Genomic DNA, 25,224 nt, shown 5'->3' on the forward strand with positions numbered 1-25,224 from the left:
ATTAACAAGAAAAATATAAATTGTTATGGTATAAATAGCAACTAATCTTCGATAATAACAATTATAAAAAAATATAATTCTTGGAATTAGATTATTTAATTCCACGCGTGAAACAAGTTAAGGAAGGAAATCACCATCACGGAAGAGGCACAAGGATCGCGATCCGAGTTCTCTGCTAATATACAATCTAAGCCGTCCACTTCTTATTCGAACCATCCAACGGTCTAGGATTGTTCGCGCTATTCTCCCCCAAAGTTTCAAATCTCCCACAACCTCCGTTGATAAATACAAAATCTCTTTCCCCCTTTTCCCACAACACTCAATAGAATCTACTAACCAAACACAAAAAGCTCACTTTACTTTTCGAATTCTCAAAAAATGGCGAGAACCAAGCAAACTGCTCGCAAATCAACCGGTGGAAAAGCACCAAGGAAGCAGTTGGCCACAAAGGCGGCCAGGAAATCAGCTCCGGCGACCGGAGGAGTGAAGAAGCCACACAGATTCAGGCCAGGAACTGTTGCACTAAGAGAGATCCGAAAGTACCAAAAAAGTACCGAGCTTTTGATCCGCAAGCTTCCATTTCAGAGACTTGTGAGAGAAATTGCTCAGGATTTCAAGACGGATTTGAGGTTCCAGAGCAGTGCTGTTGCTGCACTTCAAGAGGCGTCAGAGGCTTATTTGGTGGGCTTGTTTGAAGATACTAATTTGTGTGCGATTCATGCTAAGAGGGTTACAATTATGCCTAAGGATATGCAATTGGCTAGGAGGATTAGAGGGGAAAGGGCTTAGATTTGGATAAAAAATTCGTTTCGGATCTTTTTTGATTGTAGAAAGTAATGAGGGCTTGTGGGTTCGTGTTATTGTGATTTTCTTGTACTTGATTCAATGAATATTATGAAGGCATATTTTCAAAGCTTTTTTTATAAAATTTAAAATGATTTACCTTTTTTCAATTTCAGTCATGTGAAAGTCGATTCGCCAAAACTAGAATTAATGAACCAAATGATGATTTTTGTGTATCATGTTCTTCTCCATTTCTACTTCACACACGAAATGATGATTCTCGAATATAATTTCTCACTTTTGCCCTGTGTGGAGAAAATTACTTTGAAAGGAAGATACATAGAATCTGAGTTTATGGATACTTATGATGCTTCAGTGATATGTGGACTGATTAGACCCATGGACATGTCCGAGCTTTCTTGCTTGTTCCCATTTGGCTTTTGAGCAAGATTTTCCCAGATAAGAAATGGATTCCATTGATTAACATCCCTATTATGATGTCCTATGGTTTTGCTGTAATACCACCTGTAACTCCTACAAACTTTGCAAGTTGGTTTGTGACAGGGATGATCTTTAAATACTTTGTGTGTAAGTACAGGAAACAATGGTGGCGGAAGCAAAATTTTGAGGGGTTTGAGTTACCTCTGGTGAGAACCCCCTTTTTCGATTATAAACTGTGTGATAATGTCATATCCTGGTTGTTGGTTTGTGGTTGCTGGAATGACTCCAATGTGGAAAGTAACAATCCAAGCCAAAAAGAATGAGAAGAGAAACCCAATAACTCAAAAAATGCGATTCCAGGTCTGCTATGGCTGGAGATAAGGAACACCCGAAATGTCGCCAGAGTTGGAACTCAAACCCTTCAAAATAAGTTTTAGGCCATAGGGTATGGTTTATTCTTAAACGTAGGAATCCTATGTGGAGAAGATGTTCATTAGTGAACACCGCTCCCAATAGGAGTAGTGGTGGTGTGGATGAAGTTAGTTATATGTTCTCACGCCCAATCAAAAACACTTCTCTATCACTCTATCTCTCTCTTATGTTTCTTTTTTGTTCATTAGTGAACACCATCCGAAAATAATAGTGAATGGGTTGTGATGGTGTATGATGATGATGTGGAATTGTTTTCACGCGTATTGATACCCCATGGCCTGATCAACTATTTCATGTAATAATGATATGTTTTAAATTAAAATTTAAATGTTACAGTAACGCAAACCATGTTATATGTTATGGTTTAAAAGGTTTGTATTGTTTTGTTTTGTTTTTGCATTTTTTTTTTGTATTTTTGCATTTTAGGGGAATGACTTGTTAATTTACAGACTTAATTGGTGTATTTACATGTTTTAAAAGGTTTCTGATACAAGTCACAATACATGTAAGCAGGTGAGTCAACTCGATGGCCATGTCACTAAGTTGGGTCCTGTTCATTGCTTAGGCCCTAAGGGTTACTGTGGACCCTCTCTTGATAAAAGGAGGGTCATATTCGTTGTTACCCTAAATTTTCATGCTCTTTTCCCACTAAATGATACATGTAACATCCACGTATTGGAGGTATTTATTTATTGAATTATAACCTTTGGATGAGGGTCATGACGTTAGACATGGTAGTCACGTCGTGGGTGACCATTGACTAGTTGACCCGTGTTTTTGAGCCTCACGACGTGAGAATGGGCTGATGACCAAAACCCTAACATTTCGGGTATTTAATGGAATGATAGGGTTAGGATTACTCATACTCAGTCTCCCTCACTCTCTTGCCTCCTGGAAACCCTAATCTCATCCTACTTGAAGTCCTTAGCCATTTTTGTGATCCTTGAAGCATTCTTTGGTGGTTTTGAATCCTTGAAGGAGAAGAACACCTTGGTGGAGCAACCTCTTGGAATTCCAACTTCTATCTAACCTTCTTCCTGAGCTTTTGGACCATTGTAAGTCATAAAGCTCTGAACTTTTTACCTCTTGGATGCTAGATCTAAGTTCTAAGCTCCTTTTTTCATAATTATGATGGATTGCATGCATGGGATCCATAAAGTTGGCAACTTTATGGATCATTAAGTCATTCTCTATAATGTAGTCATTGGATATGAGTTTTGGTATAGTTTGAGACTCCAAGCATAAGTCTACATCTCAATTTTCCATCTTTTAACCTAATGAATGTTTGAGTCATGCATGACTAAAAAGGTACGATTTTTTTATCATCCTTCGGGTGAGGGAAGACCATCTGGAAAGTCCTAAGTTATGGTTGTAAGTAATAAGAGCTTAATGCTCAAAGCTAGCTAGAGCAGAGCTCACGGTGTGAGGATTTAGCCTGTCACGTTGTGAGGATGCTTGACATCCCGACTATTTTGTCCGGATTAGGTCACGACATGACTCAGGAAGAGGTCATGGCATGACAATGACTGTAATCAAATTAATGGGTTGAGTTGACCTGCTGAGTTGGTTTGGGTTGAGTTGATGCTCACGACGTGACGACGAGCTGGTCACGCAGTGAGAATCAACTGTTGGAGTTTGGACCATTGACTTGAGGCTATTTTGGAATATTTGGGCCTTAGGGTCGATATTGATTGTGTTAAACGTGAGGAACCGTTGTACAACCGGAGTGGGTGTGGGATTTGCTGTCTTTTGATTGAGGTGAGTTTTCCTCACTGTACTTATGGGTTGAAGGTGCCAAGGCCAGCCCATGGGATTAGGTATCTTGTTCTTCTATATGTTGTTATGCTGAGATATATGCTTACTAGTTATGTGATTAGACTGGTAGATCTGTTGGACTACCTGTGTTGCTGATTATTATGATAATGTTTATATCGATATGTTATGGTTGTGGTTTACTGGGTTGAGACTGACCAGCTGATACTGAAGGACAAGAAACCCAGGGCGGTCTAGATAGGCTGAAGGCTTACGAGGCGGTCTAGTCAGGCCGAAGGCCCAGAGAGCGGTCGAGATAGGCTGAATGCCCGGTGAGACGGTCCAGTCATGCTGAAGGATCTACATACATGCATGATGTTGTTTGTTATGTTTATGTGGTGGTACTTTTGGGTAACTCACTAAGCGTTGACTTACAATTTTAGTTTTGTTTCAGGTACTTATGAGGACCGTGGCAAGGCGAAGGCGTGACCGTACACATCCTTGGTTTTATGTTGTTGGATCTTGGGAGACTCTGATTTTAAATAATGTTTTTGGAAACAATGGTTTTGTAAACACTTTTTGAGTAATGGGTTGTTTTTGAAAAATTTAAATTAGTTGTGATTTTTGAGATGTAACAATACCAACATTCCAACAAACATCCCTTTCCCATGAATCACGATGGCTACCCCACCACCACAATCACCTGATTCGGTATCCATAAATTCAAGAGACTGTCTCAACTTTGGCGATTTGCATACTATTTTTTGTAATTGTGGAGCTTAGATTTTGTAGCAAAAACTTGAAGTGGATCGTTTGAAAGAAGAAATTGGTCGAAATTTGGTCATGAGCAAGGTGGATTTGCTGGCATTGCATTGTCAGTAAAAGCAGAAAGAGAAAAAGCTGCACTCCGTGACTGTTTTGGTGGTCGGACCGGTGATTGTGATAGTTGGTTTTCAGGTGGAGAAGGTTCGTGATGTATTGAAGAAGTGATATGTTGATGGTCGTGGTGTTTCTGTTGATTAGATATGGATGTGTTTGTGTTATTTAGGTAGTAATGTGTTTGTATTAAGGTTTATGTGTTTCAGATGTCTTGTTGTTCAATTTAGTTCGTATCCTGCTGTGAATGTTGTGAAGGTAGATGATGACCTATGAATGTTGTGAAGGTAGATGAAGACCTGTATATACAAGGGCAATTTTTTATAACCTACATATGCAATACTATTTAGTTAATGGAAATTAAGTCCTTATTATAATAAGACTATCTTATGTCATGTACTTGTTTTGTTTAGTAGGGTTTAAAAATTAAATTATGTTTTATTAAGACAATAACCCTAACTCAGTACTGTTAGTTAGTTCCAAAGAGGGGGTAGTTTCGTCCTTTCACATTTTACCCTCAAGTATATACATATTTGACACACATATGTGGGGATATTTACATTTTTTTGCTCTCTTGTTCTTGTTTCCTTTCAACTAACCTCCCTAAAATGAAGTGATCGATGAAATCGGTGGAATGCTCATGTGCTTTGATGCAATAATACGAACGTAACTACACAGTTCAACCCTGGTCGAGTCTTTTATGCTTGTCTCAAAAAGGTACATGTCAATTACATTTTCGTTCAACTTTTGACCTAGATTTACATATTTGTTTTCTGGCTTTTGGTAACATACTCCTAAAACTTTCATTTTAGGGTCCTCGTGATGGGTTTATATGTCGGACAAACCAAGTGGAGACTACGAACACAATAGCTGTAAAAGTATTTAAGATTCTCCTTGTGTTCAACACCTAGTCTTACTACAACTCTACTTTTTCACGATTAGGTACACTTAGAGCTGTAAAAGTATTTAAGATTCAATGAACTGTTTGTGATCCGTTTAGCTAGAAATTCATTTATGTTAAAGTTTATTTAGTAAATGAACGAATATGAACAAGATTGTTTGTTTGTTTAGTTAAATGAACGAACATAAAAATTAGTGTTGTTCATTTATTTACAATCGTGAACGTTCGTTATGTTTGTTTGTTTACATTCGTTTGTCTAGGTGTGCATGTATATATATATATATATATATATATATATATATATATATATATATATATATAGGGTTAGGTTATTTTGTTTCTAATAACTATTGTGTGCCAGAATGCACAGATCTGGACCATCGGATGGAATATAATCAAAGGTCATGATCTGAGGGTCTATGATAGTATAATATGATAAAATATACCATATAATCACACAAATTTCAGCATAAGGGCATTTTAGTCAATTAACCTATATTAAAAAAGGAAATTTTCGGATTTTTAGGGATAATTAATTCCTTTATTTTTAAAAATCTGAATATTTTAAATTAATTCAAAATTAAAAATCCGATTTTATTATGTCAAAATGATAGAATGTTAACCATAAACTAGTAAATATATTTTTCGATTTTATTATGTCAGAATGACAGAATGCCAACAATAAACTAGTAAATACATTCTGAAAAGAATACACAAAATCAATTCTTGAACTAATAATATACCAAATAATTACATTGTATGATTGTGATTCATTGAATAATAACAACATTCTGAAAAAAAAAGGTAAAAAAACCTCAAAATCTAACAAAAACATTAATCTATTCTGAGAGAATATTATTTTTTAGCAACACTTTATAGATTGTAGCATAACACATTCTGGTATAATACACTCTCGTTCTCTATGTTTTCTTCCTTCTCCACATCAATGTTAACCTCTTCAAAACCTAAATCCACAAAAAAAACATAATCAAGTTTCAAAAATTAAAAAATTCAATGCATTCTAAGAGAATAAAAACTATAAATTCTGACAGAATGTATTAAATACTATAAAGTTTGACATAATATAGTAGAAAATAAAAACTATAAATTCTGACAGAATGTAGTAGAGACTATAAAGTCAACCATAAAGTATCACAAATTCATTACCAGTATAAACTATACTTGTTGTTGACAATTATTCTCAAACATTCTAATAGAATACATTTATATAAAATAAATTCTAATAGAATACATTACATAATTCAAGAGAGTGATTGAATACAAAATTCAAGAACCGTGATTGAATTATCAACACACATCTGCATTCATTCCCACTCATGAATTCAAGAAACAAACACACATTTACATTATCGATTTAGAAATATGAACACCAATTTTGACTTTTTTGAAACAAAATCCAACTTATGACTGTGAAGTGCAAGTTGTATAAGAATATATCTTCAATCAAACAGAAATAAACCATTGAAGAAATCGAATTTAATAAGATGATGAACACAATCTCGATCTTGAATCAAAATCGAGATAAAATCAATCTCGATTGAGGTAAATAATTTCCAATTATATCCCCTAGTTGTTGGATTACCGGACCAGAGAAAGAAAAACAGGAGGCTGCCGGAGCATACCTCCATCCAAGTACCTGTAATCGTCAGGATTTCCTCACCGTTCACTCCTCGCTTCTCATTCGCGTTCACGGACTCCACAGCAGCGCTAGTGCTCCTCCGCATCCCCTTCTTCAGCCTCATCAACCTCAGAGTCCATCATCGATTGCGAGACGAGAGTATGTGCTCCCGTTTGGATCTGTCGATTGTAGAAGAAGAAGAAGCAGAATCGGTGATGGTGATGTGTTGATGTCGATGATGAAGTGTTCGACCACAAACATAACTAGGTCAAATATATTTAGTTTATTTCCTTAATTGAATGATTTCAATTAAAATATTTCCTTAATTAAAAGTACAAAAGGTCCAAAATACCCTTTAATGATTTATTTAATTATTTATTATTTCTTGAATTCTCATTGGTGCATTTAGGCACACAATAGTTGCTAAAAACATTTGAACCTAGCTCTCTCTCTCTCTCTCTCTCTCTCTATATATATATATATATATATATATACACACACACACACACACAACACTGTTCTGCTTCATTTCGTAGAATCTTACACTTTGCTAACCGTAAGTTAGATTTATTATCATACAATTTGAACTCTTTATTTTTAATGGTAGACCAAGATGTACTATCTTTTTACTTGTACATACCTTATTTTCAAGTTACGTTCTAACCTTTATATATATATATATATATATATATATATATATATATATATATATATATATATATATATATATATATTTTCTGATTCTTTCCAAACATATATATAAATTTGGTCTTCCAAATTGGCTATGTCATCCTTTACTACATATTCAACATCATTTATAAAGTTGTATAATGTTCAAAACAAGAGTTTTACACATCATCACCATAATATTTCCCAACATTACGTAATGCTCATTACTAGTATCTTTACTATATTGTCAGTTGGGTTAATCAAATCCAAAACCATTGTCTCCCTCAAATACATCATAATCAAGCAAATAAATGTTTCATTTAAAGGATCAGGCTTTAATACATCAAATCTACAAAGAAGATCTACAAAACTAGTATTTATAAACGACATTATTTGTTCATGGGAAAATTTTCAACTTCAATAAAATATTGATCCCAATAATTTTTAACATTTGTATCCTCGTCTAGACTTGAATCACTTATGTCCCGTGCAATACTAAATTGCCGGCCAAATTAATAGCATAATGTGATATTTAACTTAAATGATGTTTTTTCAACTCCAATATGTGCATAACGTAAATCTGTAAATTCTTTATATATAATTTTATGCGAAGTAGTCAAATTTGTATAGTCACCATTTATAAAACCATTCTCATATTCAATATTATCACCTCAATAAAAACTAATCATAAACGGATGATCTTGAGTCGATATATATATATATATATATATATATATATATGTGTGTGTGTGTGTGTGTGTGTGTGTGTGTGTGTGTGTGTGTGTGTGTGTGTGTCGCGCGCGCGCATACAAATCTAACTGTATAATAAATCATAAGATAAAAAGAGACATAAATCACTATGCTACAATATGATATTTATTATTAAATATATGATAGATATATAGACAATAATGTGTAACTTGTTATGTATAAATGAATGATGAAAGGAAATAAAAATGAATAAACCTAAGCTCAAATATCGTGTGATAATTCTCTCTGAAGGGATGACAAAACCGAGTATAAGAATTATAAGTTATAATACTAAAAGGTTAATTAATTTTACATTACGTTCAATTATTTTTATTGAGTTTTCATAAATAGTGACAAATAGGTTTGTAAAAGAGTTTGCTTTTACAATTGAGTTATCGTGTACAATGACATAACCATAATGATAAAAATAGGTTTGCAAAAGAGTTTGCTTTTACAATTGAGTTATCATATACAATGACATACCATAATGATAAAAATATATTTTAGACACGACCATACCTATAAAAAGTGCCCTTCCATATATTTAGCTGACAAACGACATTTGTTACACTAAATCCTGGTATGTTTCTTTATTACCCTTGTTGTTAAAAAATTTGCATTTTGGTCCTTGGGTAGTACGCGGGGCGTACCACTAGGTACGCTTAGCGTAGTCATGCGAAGGTGGGACGGGACTCCAGACACGTATGTTGCACGTACGTTTAGGTACGCGGGGCGTATGTGAGAAATGTTGAAAACCTAATTCAGGTTGTTGTGCACTATATAAACACCTTACGACCCTAGGGCCAGTCTCTTTACCAACCCCTAAACCTCCTAAAACTCCAATTCGTCCCTTAAGCCCTATTGGTGGTGTTCTCTAGCCCTTGAGAGGATTTTAGTGGTTATTTTGCTCATTTTGAAGGAAGATTTGAAGATTGAAGGTGCTTAGCTTGGAAGGAAGGTCATAGATTCATAATCATTCCACTTGTTGCAGTCACTTTGAGCTTGGGGATTCGTTGGACCAGCAGCCAGGGATTACCAGTGTGATTCAACAGTGCGAGGTGAGTTTCCTCACCGGGTTTAGTGGGTCGAAGGCACCAATGCCGGCCCATGATTATGCTATGTTAGTATGCTAATTGTTTCAGTGACTCTTGCATGTGTTATGTACTTCTATGCTTACCGGACGGGGCCCGATGACAATATTATATGCTATGTATCTTTGTGATTATTACATGTGTATATGTTTATTTGTTATATGTATTATGTATGTCGGACGGGGCCCATTATATGTTTATTATGTATGATATGTGATATTTTGGGGAACTCACTAAGCTTTGTGTTTACGGTTTTCAGTTTATGTTTCAGGCACTTCCAGTTCCAAGGAGAAAGGCTCGAGATGATTGCAGTGCACACACCACATCGTTTCGCTTTTTGGTGTTTTACTCTGTTTGTTATGATGTTTGATACATTATTTTGTTTGGCTTGTATCGATGATGTTTTGGAAATACTGGTTTTATTAATTTAAAAATGAAATTTCCGGGTCTTATTTTTAGGATGTTACATCATCCATTTCAAACCATTCATTAATTTCGAACATTTCAAACTTAATATTTTGTTACATTTATGACTAAACGATAATAAAAGAAAACGCATTTACAAATGTTATGTTATGATTTAGTGTGAATTCATATTGTATTTTTGCTCATAATTTGTATTGTAATATCATTTTTAGTCGATCATATAAATTCATGAGATTGTGAGATATTCAATATTGGTATGTACTTAAAGGTATTTGTCAAATCTATTTAATGATATAACTTGCTAAAAATAGTATATAAATTATAATAGTATATTATGAATAAATTAATCTAAAAATAATATATAATATATATTACGGGTTAAAACAAAATTATTCAATAACAAAAGATATAAACAAAAAATAGATAAAGTTGAAAATACGTGTTATACATTTAAAGGTAACAAATGTAATTATTTAAAATTATTTCGGAATAAAAAAGTTATATAATGTTAAAAATGGTAGGTCTCCTAAAACTAACATATTCTACGAATGATGTTAAAAAACAACCTACTTCTATAAAAACTCCGAAAACCCTACATTTTTTGATTCCCCTACATGTGTATGTTTGTTTATTTCGCTCTCTCATTTTTTCCATTTTTAAATTTCAAACACAATATTCGTTTGATAAATTTAATTTCCTATGGCAACACCATAATTGGAATTTGTTGCAATAATGATACTTGAATTACTATATGACGTTACAACTTGTTTGTTGGGGTGGGCATTAGAACTAGTGGATCGGACTAGACATGGACCGGCACCGGAATGGTACGGTTTTATGTAGAATGTTCGGATTTAGGTTTTGGATTGGCTATGTTCCGATTCCGTTTTTTTAGCCAGGTGGGTTTGGCGGTTCCTGGGTATTGTACCGAGGGGGACAATGTCAGACTAGCTTCCTGCCTTTTGAAGGATAGGGCAAGAGACTGGTGGGAGGAAGTAGGACATGCAGTGGGTGATGATGTGATTTCATGGGATGATTTCTTAACCAGGTTCCGAGCTGAGTTTGCAGTGGTGGTTGAGGTACAACAGTTGGCACGAGAGTTTCAGGATCTCCAACAGATTATAGAGACAATGGCTGAGATCACCGCGATGTTTCTGGAGAAGGCACTTCTGGTTCCGCAGTATGTGGCGGATGAAGAGATGAAGAAGGCTCGATATCATGAGATGTTGAAGAGCGACATTCGACAGTTTGTGATCCAGTCCAGCTGCAAGACGCTATGATGGAGAATATGATAGCGAGAGTTAGGGAGATGGAGATTGATCTGGAGATGGAGAAGAAGAGGAAACCAGAGGCCCAAGGTATCTGATTCTAGATTGAGAGGCCAGCAGGGCTGGATCCGCTGTGGTAAGAACGACAAGGTGCATGAGGGAGCGTGCATGGTGGATGGTTCTGGCTGCTTCAAGTGCGACCGGACCGATCATATTACCAGAGATTGCACTGCTACCACCATCACCACCCCGATATCTGATCTGATTTGTTTCCATTGCAATCAGAGGGGCCACAAGAAGGCCCGTTGTTCGAGTTTGACTGCAGCAAGACCGATGTCAACACCCGCTCCTACAACGCTTCGGATTATGGAAGGCCACCACGGGCGGGAAGACGTACCTATGGTGAAGAGCTGGGCTTTCCAGTTACGTCTGAGGAGGCACGTACAACTCCCGACGTGATGTATCTTCTCATTATCTCTTTATTTATATTGAATTACTTGCTTACGTTTATGTGTTTTATTTTAGGATCGTTCCTTGTTAATGATATTTCTCCCTTGGTATTGTATGATTCAAAGGCTACCTGATCATTTGTATTGCTTGCGCTGAGCAAGAGATTCGCTGGAGCTCCGGCAGAGCTGGATTGTCCTCTAGATGTCGATATTGATGATGATAGGTATGTTCGGGTTGCGAGGGTTCATCGGGGTTGTACTCTCCAGTTATTCATCGAACAATATCTGGTTGATTTGGTTCCCATTGCTCTGCATGGGAATAAGGTTATCGTGAGCATGTATTGGTTGAACTATAATGTGACAGTGATCGACTGTGAGAAGCAGTTGGTTCGGGTTCATACCCCTAGTGGGGGAGAGGTAGTAGTTCATGGGGAGAGATCTCAACGTGGGGCGATTTTGTGTTTAGCAGCGAGGGTCAGACGCTACCTTCAGCATGATTGTTCCGGTTCCGCTTTTTGGTGTTTTACTCTATTTGTTATGATGTTTGATATATTATTTTGTTTTGCTTGTATCGATGATGTTTTGGAAATACTGGTTTTATTAATCTAAAAATGAAATTTTCAAGTCTTATTTTTGGTATGTTACATCATCAATTTCAAACCACTTATTAATTTCAAACATTTTAAACTTAATATTTTGTTACATGACTAAACGATAATAAAAGAAAATGCATTTACAAATGTTATGTTATGATTTAGTGTTAATTCATATTGTATTTATGCGCTTAGTTCGTATTGTAATATCATTTTTAGATGATCATATAAATTCATAAGATTATAAGATATTCAATATTGGTATGTACTTGAAAGTATTTGTTAAATCTATTTAATGATATAACTTTCTAAACATATTTTTAGTATATAAATTATAATAGTATATTATGAATAAATTAATCTAAAAATAATATATAATATATATTAAGGGTTAAAACAAAATTATTCAATAACAAAAGATATAAACAAAAAATAAATAAAGTTGAAATAACATTTGAAGGTAACAAATGCAATTATTTAAAATTATTTCGGAATAAAAAAGTTATATAATGTTAAAAATGGTAGGTCTCCTAAAACTAACATATTCTACCAATGATGTTAAAAACCAACCTACTTCTATAAAAACTCCAAAAACCCTACATTTTTTCATTCCCCTACATGTGTATGTCGGTTCATTTCTCTCTTTCATTTTTTCTATTTTTAAATTTCAAACACAATATTCGTTTGATAAATTTAATTTCCTACAGCAACACCATAGTTGGAACTTGTTGCAACAATGATATTTGAATTACTATATGACGTTACAACTTGTTTGTTGGGTGGGCATTAGGACAGGTGGATCAGACTAGACATGGACCGACACTGGAATGGTACCGGGTTTATGTTGAATGTTAATGTTCGGATTTAGGTTTTGGATTGGCTATGTTCCGATTCCGTTTTTTTAGCAAGGTGGGTTTGGCGGTTCCTGGGTATTGGACTGGTTTGGATCGAAAATTAAAGAATATGTTTTTATGTCTAATCTGTGAAATTTTTAAAATTTGCAGAACTAATTCGTTTGAAATAAGATTGGCATGAAATCTTTTTCATAATGTAGTTTATAATATGTATTTCGGTTTAGGCTATAGTTTCATCGTTTTTGGAACCTTAATGAATGTGTTACACTCCCAGAAGTCGGGGTATTAAAGCTGAAAGTTTTTCAGTTTTTCAGCTTTAACCTGTATTATATAAATTTTTTTAAAAATTGCATAATTTATTCGTTTGAGGTCAGATTGAAACGAGATTTTTTACAACATATAGTTTATAGTTTGTATTTCAATTTAGGCTAATTTCAACATTTTTGGTTTCACATTGAATGAGTTATAGTTCCTCGAAGTCGAGGTATTAACGCTAAAAGTTTTTCGCTACTTCTTCAACGACTTATACCATACGTAACGAATATTGTATTGGTCCAACGGGTCCAAGAATCCGAACTGATACCAACACCGGTATGTGTCACTAGGTTCGGTCCACGATCCAACTGATTCTCTAAAACCGTATCTAATTCAGTCCAGTTTAAATGTTCACCCTACTTAATAAGATTTTTAGAGTTTATCTCGTACACATATAATTAAGTTGGAGTAAGTCATGAAACAAATTTCTATTTTCTAGCTAACCCTTTTTAAAAGTATAAAAAGTACTGGGCTGTTGAATGGGAAGAATACACGTAAGGAATGAACTGACCTTCTGCATTGAAATCGTAGATGTGGAAGGCCAAAATGCAATTACTGTTACGCTGAAATTCACAGTAATTAATTGAAATTGACAAACTTAATGAAAATTTATCAACAAAGGAAGGCCGAAATTTAAAACCTTATTGAATTGATCACAAACTGAATCTATATATCATCAATCTCATTATTTGTCTTGTTTTCTATTTATTTGATTCCAACAGCAATATGCTAGGATGAATACAAGGCCGAGTGGTATTATAACAAATTTGCAAATAAGCTATAATAAATATTTTTATCATTACTTATTTAAAATCATGAACATAGCTATAACATATATTTTTATCACATCTAGATTTTCAAGGCTATATACATGTATAAAATAATTCATACGGGTCAATCCATTAGAAAAGAAACACTATTCGTCTGTGTATACATCGATCGCTTACTTTCTTTCTTTAGCAACGAAATACTATAAAAATTAAGATTATTAACAAAGAAAAGTATTGCTAAATCAAATAAATTAATGAAAAGATGGGAAACTATCGCTCTATTTTAGCAGTTAAATAATATCAAAAGATTTAGCCAATTGTGAAATAATTTTTGATGAATTAATAACAATTTTCTTAAAAATAACACAAAGCATTATCGTTAGAAAGATTTTTAAAATCAAAATTCGCACTTTAATTAGCAATGCAATTTGTTGTCATTTGATTAAAAGTTTGAGAAAAAAACCGATCTAACGTAATGTAAAATTAATATTAGTTGCTATATATGTATATACTTGTACATTTAGATGTTCATATAATACTTTTCTAATTTAAACAAGAAAAACTAATATAAATCATTGCTCTCATTTTCTCTCCTTAATTATATTCAACCTTTGTCATCATGGCTACTACAAATTATTTATCCGCGATTAGTATGACGATGATCATCTTCTTTGCTTCCTACGTCTCAACAGATCCTGATATGCTTCAAGATGTCTGTGCTGCAGATTTTACCAATGGTAATTTGAATTCCTACAACGATTTCATTTTTAATACTTTGTATCTATCTATCTATAGATATGTTTAATTTCTTTAGGGTTTAAGGATGTGAAATTGTAACAAAGTAATGTTGTCTATGAAACATGCAGACGACTTAATAAAACTGAATGGATTCCTATGCAAAAAACATGCATCATCTGATGATTTCTTCTTTTCTGGGTTATCATATCCAAGATCAACCGACAACACATTTGGAGCAACTCCGACGCTAATCACTGTCCTAAACATCAGCGGCCTGAACACCTTGGGGATGGCGGTATCACGTATTGACTTTGCTCCGGGAGGCCTGAATCCACCGCACCTCCACCCAAGAGCCAGTGAGATATTTTTTGTTTTAGAAGGTGAACTGGAAGTCGCATTCATAACAACAGACAACAAACTTTACTATAAGCCAGTGAAGGGTGGTGAACTATTCGTACTCCCTAAAGGGTTGATTCATTTCCAGATAAACAGAGGGAATGAAAGTGCTGTAGCCATAGCTGCCTTCAACAGCCAGTTTCCAGGTATCCAAAGGGTGCCAAATGCTTTGTTTGGATCATATCCCGATGTGCCAAATGATGTGTTGGCTAAAACATTCGGGATTGGAATCAATCAAGTGAAGAAAATTAAGTCATGGCTTGATTCCTAAAAACTAAAATTACTATAGTGCGTAAATGTGTGTTGAGTTATGGGGTTTTTAAGTATATATTTCTATGTGTTGTTTGGTTATTCATGAGGATTGTTGAATCTTTGGAAGCTGAATGGTTTGGTGGTTCATTGTTTGAACCCATAAATAAATTAAACACACATGCTGTTACTTAATTTAATTAGGTCTTTTATAATTAAGGCTCCATGTTCTCTAATATAATAAAACAAGCGACTTTTTGTCTCTCAGTTATCTTTTAGATTTTTGATTTATGAATTCAGGAATTCCATATTCATTTAGAAAAAATATATATTATATAAATTATATGTACATGGAAACATCATAATTAAGTCCTCTTATAGATTATAAGTGCTCCAAACCATGAATTATTGTTATTATTATTATCATTATTACTTTTATTTTTAATAGACGTAGGTTGTTTTTAAACTATTTGTAAAAAGAGGTTAGTTTCAAAAATTGTTTGTAGCCTTTCAATTTTTGTCTTATTTTTTATCTACATCTTTTGTTATTGAATAATTCCGTTTTAACCCTTGTTATATATCATATATTCATATATAGATTAATTTATTTAAAACAAATTATTATAATTTATTATCATTAAACCTTCAAATAGATATCAATATTAAATATATTACAATGTCATGTGACTAGAAAAAAATATTACAATTCATATAATTAAGCACATAATTACAATACAAATAGAACACTAAATTACAATATTAATTAAAAAAATTACATAGTTCATATCACATTAAATATTCGTTACAAATTTGAACAATTTCTTTTATTATGATCAGGTTGGTGGCATATTTCATATCTGTGAAGTTAGTCAGGATGATGAGTATTCATTTTGTTACAAAATCGTTTTGTACATCTAAGACCTCAATGAACACAAAATTTTGAGTTATCTGTTTTATTCTTATAATCTTACTCCAACCAATATTCAACATCAAAAACAAGACACACACACACACACACATATATATATATATATATATATATATATATATATATATATATATATATATATATATATATATATATATATATATTTGTTTACACATCATAATAGTGTACAAAATATTTACAATAGAAAGAGGGCTATCCATTCTATAACTGAAAACTACAACAATATGAAAACAAGGTAATCTTTTCATTTGTCATTTACCATATCTTCATGTTTGTTGAGAGTAATGGATAATGTGCTTCATATAGTGTTATTTATCTGTAACTTTGTAAAGACACCTTTATTGTGGTTAAAATTGGTTATAATATGGATTTGGGCATGTATTTTTTGTTTAACAAAGAGATGTCTCGTGCTTGATGGTAGAGTTATATCGTAATTCATTCTGATATCATAGTATTTTCTAAAAAGTTGTATAGTTCTCCTGAATGTAAGATCAATACACATCCTAATCGATAATTGTCTTGCTCCTTGCAATACATTGTTCATACTGAGGGATATTTGGTGTCAAGAAACCCGATGGACGACTTTCATCATATACAAGACACTACCGACTTCTCTTAATTTGCTTTAAATTATTCAAGCTTCAAGCTTCATTAATTTTTTTTTCATGTATTTAACAAACTTTTGATTTTACATGGTCCCGCCAATAACCCAACATTTTTTTAAGACTCAAATTCTTGTATATTTTCGTGAAATTACTTCCAATATGTCAAATGATTTTCTCCTACCATTTCATGCCTTATAGGAAACATCAAAACTTAGACTATTTTTAATATCTAATAATATATGTTTCACTAGATAAACAATATCCTTTTCAATTGAATGAAGGATATATGAGACAATAGTTGCAAAGTTTAGATATTTGTTTTTATTTCTATACATGATCCAAAAAACTTATATGCATCAATCCAAAATGTAATCTTCTACTTGTGATGATTTTTTTTCTTAGTTGCACGAACATACCGGACACATTGTGGTGTATAGTGCTGAATACTAGAGTTTTCTCCTTCATTTCCTAGAGTCTTACACTTTAGTACCCATATGTTAGGCACTTATACTTACTATCACACACTTTGAACTCTCTTTTTTGGGCGATAAACCAAAGTGTTACTACCTTTTTTACTTATACCTTACGTTCAAATTGCATTTCTAATTTATGTTGTTTTACGATTCCTTTGAAACATCTATATATATATGGTCTTCCAAATCGCCTATATCATTATCTCTTACATTTCCAACATTATTCATAAAGTTTATAAGTGAAGTTTTACATACATCATCATCATCATCATCATCAAAAATCTTTCTTAACATTACATAATGGCTCACTACTAGTATCTTTGTTATATTCTAGAAAAAATTGCAAGAATGATCCTGTGGTTTAGTGAAAATTGTCACTTTGATTCAAATAGGTTTGGACTAGCAAAAGATGTCCAAAGGTTTCATTTTCTTGTGAGTTTGGTCCAATTTGGTTTGAATATTTTATAAAGATGATTTTCCCCTTATTATTTAATTTTCCATTTTTATTTTATTACAGTAATTAAAAAACAATTAAAAATTAAATATCTCTCTCTATCTATGTCTCTCTCTTTCTCTTTCTCTTTCTCTCTCTCTCTCACACATACTCTTTATTGCAATTCACCAATTCTGCTTCAACCAAGACCAAAAATCAGGGAAACCAACTCGGTTGTTGTTCTTCGTTGTAATCCAACTAGGTGCTCAAGGAATTCAATGTAGTGTGACTTTTGAAAGTAAACTCATCGTCATCAATGGTCAAAGAAGAATACTCATCTTTGGTTCGATACATTATCCTTGAAGTACTTCACAAAACTAGTATCGTTTTTTCAGGTGAAATGTGGGTTTACATGAGCTTCAATTCATAGGGTTTCAAACAGTCGCCGAAAACCCTAGAAATTAACCGTCACCGCCATTCCAACGAACACTAGGGTTTCTAACTATGAGGTCATCGGAGAAGCAAAGATACAAAGTGATTGTTGTCGTGTTCGTCGAGGTAGGATTTGTAGAGGTGAAGACGATTGTGGCAATGGTGGATTTCAGTTTCTGGCGGCGTTAGGGGTTCGCCGTGTTCGTCGAGGTAGGGTTTTCACTTTTTGATTGATTTTCCTCTCTCGCACCTCATTCAACTGACCCCATTCATCCTCTTTTGGTTCGCCAGATCTGTAACTTTTTTCCTATCATTACATTTTTTCCTGTTTCTGAAATCTAACTATCTCTTGTGTTGAATATATATTTGATTTTATTTTCATAAGGAAGTGGGGGAAGAGGTATGTCTCCTACGAAATATAGGAATATGTTGAAAAAAATAAGAAACAAGGGGAAGATGAACTCGAGTCTAGTACTTTCTCTTTGCGATCTGGGTGGAGATGATGATCCAGACGATGAAATCATGTTTTATTTCCAGATTCAAAAATTATTTTTCAGACTCGATGTAACTGGTTTAAGATTTAGAATCATATGTATGTATGTGATTCAAATTTTGTGTTCTTGAGTGTGTGTGCGTGTTGAAGTGCAAACCCAGAAATCTGGATTTTGTGTGTGCATGTGTGTTGTTCTTGAATCTAGCCATGATGATTTATTTATCTTGAGATGAGTTCATTTTTTTGCCATATGGTAGTACCAGTATGAAGCATTCAAATATTGAAGAAGATGCTTCCTCCTCTTCTTTAGAGAGAGAGAGAGAGAGAGAGAGAGAGAGAGAGAGAGAGAGAGAGAGAGAGAGAGAGAGAGAGAGAGAGAGAGAGAGAGAGAGAGTATTTAATTTTTGTTTTATTTTTAGTTGTTTCTTAATTACTGTAATAAAATAAAAATAGAAAATTACTGTAAATAATAAAGGTAAAAATCGTCTTTATAAAAAAATTCAAACCAAATTGGATTAAACTTGCAAGAAAATGAAACATTTTCAAACATATTTGGACCAAAATAATAATTTTCACCTTGACCAAAAGAACCATTCTTGCAATTTTATTTATATTATGAGTTGGATTCATAAGTCGAAAGTCATTATCTTCCTCAAATGTATCATAATTAGACTAAAGAAATGGTACAATTAAATGATTGGGCTATGATACGGCAAAATTATAAAGATCTAAAAACTTGTACTTGTAGGTGACATTATTTATTCATAGGAAATTTTATAATTTCAATAAAAATTCTATCCAAATAATATTGTAAATTCTCAGCTAAATAATACAATCATGGCTAGGCATGAATGGCTTATGACCCTTGCAATATTAAATTGCCGGCCAAATTGATAGCATAGTGAGATATTCAATTTATATGATGTTTTTTCAACTCTAACTATAACATAAATCTTTACATTCTTCATACTTTATTTTATTAATAATAATATATCGAACTAGTCATAGTTGAATGGTCACCGTTTATGAACCCATTTTCATATCCAAAATTACCACCATAATTTAGACAAATCATAAACGTGCGATCTAGAGTAATAACTATAAATGTATCAAAATCTAGTTATAGAATAAATCATAAGATAAAAAGATATAAATCAATATGCTAAATATGATATTTATTATTAAATATATGATAGAAATACAGACAATAATGTGTACCTTGTTATGTAAACAAAACAAGGGTTAATGTGGTACGAGATTGATACCAAACATAAAGTACCGAAAATTAAAATGTCCAAATTAAGGGTATCGGATCTCAAACCAAATGGTAGGTCACGGTGTCGATGTCGGTACCGGTACTACGATAATTACTTGTAAGAACCGAATTTTGAAAGAGTACTAACTGTCCAAGTTTAAAGCTTTGTTACTCATCCAATACTAATCCAATTAAAGTGATTTGGATGCCTAATATGTAGACAATATAAAGGGGAATATGCACGAACAAAAATTAGCTCGTATGAAAGAAATATGAAAGTTCAAAGATGATAAAAAATTCTACATAAACTTAAAATTGATAAAGAAAACAACCATTATAACTCATGTTTAGGACACTATAAGAGTATAACTCATCCAATGTTAAATAATTAAAGTGATTCTAGAGCCTAACATGTAGCCAACATAGAAAATAATATGCACGAAATAAACAATTCATTCCGAAATCATGAGAGAGATATAACAGTTCAAAAATGATGAAAAATTCAACATAAACATAAAATTGTTGAAAAAACAACAATAAAATTCCTTATTTAAGGCACTATCACTCAATCAATACTAATCTAATTAATATGATTCCATAATCTAACTTGTAGCCAACATATAATAGAATATGCATGACAAATCAACTCATTCCGAGCTCTCATATGAGAGATATACAAGGATCAGTACCGGAACCGATACCAAATTTCCCCAAATCGATGGTAATAACCAAATGTTCGCTAATTTACTATTGCTATTACAATTTTATATCCTAGTCACAAATATAACATCTATTATCTGTCGGTAACATCAATAAATTTTGAACAAATTACACGGATGGTCCTTTAGCTTTTCAGTTTTTCCCTGATATGGTCCTTACGAAACTTTTTTCCCTGAAATGGTCTCTACGGAGCAAACATTGCACACAAAACGTCCTTATGACTAACTTTGTTAAAATATCTTGTTAAGTATATGTGAAAAGACGAATATACCCTTTGTTTTTATTTTTTTATATTTATTTTAATATGTTATTAACTTGAAATAAAAAATGGGACTCCCTCTCTCTTTCTCTCTCTCTCTCTCTCTCTCTCTCTCTACCCTCACCACTCTCCCCTTCCCGTTTTTTTTTCACCACCGGCCAAGGAAGAGGCTGCCAGCCACCGGAACTGTCCATTCCTTCCTCTTTCTGTCGCAATCCAGATCCACAAACACCCCCACAACTGTTGTTGTCCCCATCGATCTCTGTAGCCCTGCCAAAATGCTTGGTTACCAGAAAAACGAACCAGAAGAAAGGATGTTGTTGCCTCCGATTTGGCCCCTCCACCTCCTTCTCCAGTCGAGTAGCATCATCCCACACATCCTATGTTTTTGTTCTGCTCGATCCTTGCCTCCCCTTCTCCTTCTGTTTTATTGTCAGACAAAGAAAGAAGAACCGATGAGGGAGCTGCCGGAGCAGCCCCTTGTTAGCACCGCCGTGGATACGAAAACCACCGGCTTCCATCTTTCCCTCTTCTTACTCTGATCGACAAAACCACCGGTAACCATTCCTTTCATTTTCTCGACGGCTCCTTGACCCTTCGATCCAGTTGCTTCCTTTCCCCTTTGATTGGTGGTCGCCGATGACGAGAAAAGAACCACAGATGGTCGTTGGAGGTCGGATGCTCCTCTTCACAATCTGCTTGACCACCAGAGCTTCCCAATCACTGCTTTCCATTTGTGTTTCTCTTTTTGCTTCTCCGGTCAGACAATAAACGGGGAACATTTCCCCATCGTTTATGTTGCTGGATCTCTAGTGGATCTACCATCGATGCCCGAGAGAGAGAGAGAGAGGGAGAGAGAGAGAGAGAGAGAGAGAACAAAGGGTATTTTCATCATTTATAATTATTTAACAAAATCTGTTAACAGAGTTAGTCATAAAGGCCTTTTGTGTGCAAGGTTTGCTCCGCAGGGACCATTTTAGAGAAAAAAATTTCGTAGGGACCATATTAGGGAAAAACTGAAAAGCTAAAAGACCATCCGTGTAATTTGTTCATAAATTTTGTTTATATGTAACAAAATTGTATTTAGAAGTATATTTTTAATTTTCTTATTAGAAAGATTTCAAAATCAACGGCCATTGTTAACCCGATTTTAAAAAACAACCTATTTGATTATTTAATTTATTATTTTTATTTTATTTTATTATTATTATTATTATTATTATTATTATTTTATTTATTTATTTTTTTTTTTGATATTTAAGTGTAAGTTTTATAGTTATGGAACTCGAGAGTTTTGAGTAGACCCAAAAAACCAAACCCAGAGTATGTTTCCACCCAAATTCCAGTTACGAAGTAAAGCAATTAGATCAAATTTCTGCAATCGTTCGAATTTTGCTCTCTTTTTCACCCACACTATTTCGTGTGATGAAGAAAGGAAAGAACAACAACACCTTGAAGAAAGCATTACTAACAGGTCTTATTGGACCAGAAGAATCCACAAGCTTTGTGCAATCGATCGCAATGTCGATGAAGCAATCACCCTTGTTGACAGGCTTTGCATCCATGGATACCACCTCGATTCGCTCAACCTCAGCAGCATAATCCACGCTCTCTGTGATTCCAACAGGTTTGCTGAAGCTCACCGTCGTTTTCTCTCATCTCTTTCTTGCTCTTCAGGTAATGGTTTTATCATACCAGATGAACGGACGTGTAACGTGATCATTGCAAGGTTATTGGATTGGGGGAAAAATCCCCATGTCACATTGCGTCTTGTCCATCGAATTATCGCTGTGAAACCTCATTTTGTCCCATCGTTGATGAATTTCAACCGTTTGATCAATCAGCTTTGTTCGTTTTCATACGTTCATTCAGCACATATATTGTTCTTTCATATGAAGAGTTTAGGCCATCTTCCTAACGAGGTTTCCTACACTACTTTGATCAATGGCTATTCCAGAATTGGGGAACTGAGTTTTGCACATAAGCTGCTCGATGAAATGTCTGAATCTGGGGTAATGCCTAATTCACTAACATACAGTGTCTTAATCCGTGGAGCTCTTCATGTAATGAATATCGAACTCTACACCTCATTGCTTCAAAAACTATGGACAACAATGGCTAATGAAAATCACGATCACATTGTCAATCATGCTGCTTTTTCGAATCTAATTCATGCTTTATGTCAACAAGGAATGTTCAAATCAGTTTTTGAAATCGCTGAACAGATGCCTCAAGAGAACAACGTGAACAATGCTTTTGCTTATGCTCAAATGATAGACTCACTTTGTCTCCATGGAAGACATCATGGTGCTTCAAGAATAGTTTACATGATGATGAAACGAAATTATATCCCAAGCTTAGTTTCCTACAACTCAATCATCCATGGACTTACCAAAAATGGTGGATACCTTAGAGCATATCAATTATTAGAACAAGGAATCGAATTTAACTACACACCATCTGAAAACACTTACAAGATTCTCATACAATGTCTTTGTTTACAAGAACACAATCTTATAAAAGCAAAGAAGCTTCTTGACATTATGTTAAACAAAAAAGGGGTAGACAAGGTTAGAATTTACAATATTTATATACAATCTTTATGTCAAATGAATAAAGAATCTTCAACTGAGCTTCTAAACACCCTTCTCATAATGCTCGAGACAAAATGTCACCCTGACATAGTTACTCTCAACACAATTATCAATGGATTTTGTAAAATGGGAAAACTTGAAGATGCAATGAAGGTTTTAGAAGATATGTTAATGGGAAAGTTTAACTTTTGCACTCCCGATAGTGTGACATTTACTACAATTATAAGTGGTTTATTAACATTTGGAAGGACAAAAGACGCTTTTAACATGTTATATAAAGTTATGCCCGAAAAGGGTTTTCACCCGAGTGTCATAACATATAATGTTGTTCTTCGTGGTTTGTTTAACCTCGGTCTTGTGAAAGAATCCATGGATGTGTTTAACTCGATGCGCTTTGGTGGTGTTGTTGCTAACAGTAAAAAGGTGATATCAGATTCTGACATTGACATTGACACTGATAGTGACAGACTGATTGATGGTAGTAAAAAGGTGATGTCTAGGTTTGAACCTGATTCTGATATTCTTACTGTTAGGACAAACATGTGGGGTCCAGTTGCTGATAGTACTACACATGCAATAATGATTGATGGATTATGCAAATGTGATTGTGTAGATGAAGCAAAGGTGTTTTGGGATGATGTAATTTGGCCATCGGGGGTTCATGATAATTTTGTGTATTCGGCTATGATTAAAGGGCTTTGTGGGTCCGGGAAGTTTAATGAAGCTTGTGATTTTGTATATGAATTGGTGGATTGTGGGGTTAGGACGAATGTTGTGAATTATAATATTTTGATTGAAGGTGGTTGTAAGTTGGGTTTAAAAAAGGAAGTGTATCAGATTTTGGGGGAAATGAGGAAGAATGGAGTGGAACCGGATTCGGTTACATGGAGGATAATTGATAAATTACATAAGCAAAAGAAAGAGTGGGGTTCCGAAGACAAAATCAATGTATAACAAATAGGTATCGTTTCTTTAAAATGTCAAGTAATTGATAAAATAAGGTTATATAAGTAATTTAGTTGCCTTTTGGTAATTAGTTTTGTTGCAAACTAACCGATAGTTGTAAAACTAACTGTTAACTGAAAAGTTGGCTTATAGTTTATAAACTAGCCAATAAAAAATGATGTTTTGTAAAAAACTAACCGAAATATATATAATAACAAGGACATTTACAAGAATATGTTTTTATAGTTAATTAAGGTTATATTTGGGGAAAAAAAAACTTTCAAAAACTAGTTTAAGTACTTTTTTGCTTTCTAAATATGACAACTTAAAAAAAATTGAAAAATAAGTTATCTTATCTTGCCACACACAATCTAAATAGATAATTTAGCTACCCCTTTGATAATTACTTACACAAAATATAGTTATACAAGTAATTTGTGAGTTGCTATTTTCCGAAAATCAGCTGTTATATCATCATTTCTTATAACATCCTTAAACTTTGGTATTTTGTATTAACAAATATTCTTTTGGGAAATAAGTATCGTTCATTAAAACTTGTAGGTTTTTTTTGTCAAAAAATCAAAGCAAGAAAGTAACTTTCCTACGAGTACTACACACAATGGGAAGATTGAACTTAACTACGACTTGTGTATTCAATCTTGTGAAGTAATTGT

At 33.7% G+C, this 25,224-nt stretch overlaps 3 protein-coding genes and 1 long non-coding RNA gene across 5 annotated transcripts; all 4 read left to right on the top strand.

Moving 5' to 3' along the window:
- The first annotated feature begins 296 nt into the window (after positions 1-296).
- Positions 297-913, top strand: LOC145057341 (histone H3.2). The gene has a single exon (XM_079005156.1). The coding sequence runs from the start codon at positions 379-381 to the stop codon at positions 787-789; it is 411 nt and encodes a 136-aa protein (XP_078861282.1). The 5' UTR covers positions 297-378; the 3' UTR covers positions 790-913.
- A 13,715-nt stretch (positions 914-14,628) lies between these two features.
- On the top strand, positions 14,629-15,414 carry LOC145060391 (germin-like protein 1-1). Its single transcript, XM_079008070.1, has 2 exons — positions 14,629-14,746; positions 14,876-15,414. The coding sequence occupies exons 1-2, from the start codon at positions 14,629-14,631 to the stop codon at positions 15,412-15,414; spliced, it is 657 nt and encodes a 218-aa protein (XP_078864196.1).
- Positions 15,415-17,970: 2,556 nt separating this feature from the next.
- Positions 17,971-18,999, top strand: LOC145057342 (uncharacterized). 2 transcript variants are annotated; one of them, XR_013686066.1, is made up of 2 exons: positions 17,971-18,494; positions 18,670-18,999. It is a non-coding gene; the product is annotated as an uncharacterized LOC145057342 (long non-coding RNA). The 2 variants fall into 2 exon arrangements; XR_013686067.1 differs by having other exon boundaries at positions 18,674-18,999.
- Positions 19,000-22,309: 3,310 nt separating this feature from the next.
- On the top strand, positions 22,310-24,619 carry LOC145057343 (Pentatricopeptide repeat (PPR) superfamily protein). Its single transcript, XM_079005157.1, has one exon. The coding sequence runs from the start codon at positions 22,337-22,339 to the stop codon at positions 24,557-24,559; it is 2,223 nt and encodes a 740-aa protein (XP_078861283.1). The 5' UTR covers positions 22,310-22,336; the 3' UTR covers positions 24,560-24,619.
- Positions 24,620-25,224: the final 605 nt, after the last annotated feature.

This window comes from Lactuca serriola, chromosome 6 (assembly GCF_051521515.1).
Source record: "Lactuca serriola cultivar US96UC23 chromosome 6, Lser_US96UC23_V15, whole genome shotgun sequence".
NCBI classification, from domain to species: domain Eukaryota; kingdom Viridiplantae; phylum Streptophyta; class Magnoliopsida; order Asterales; family Asteraceae; genus Lactuca; species Lactuca serriola.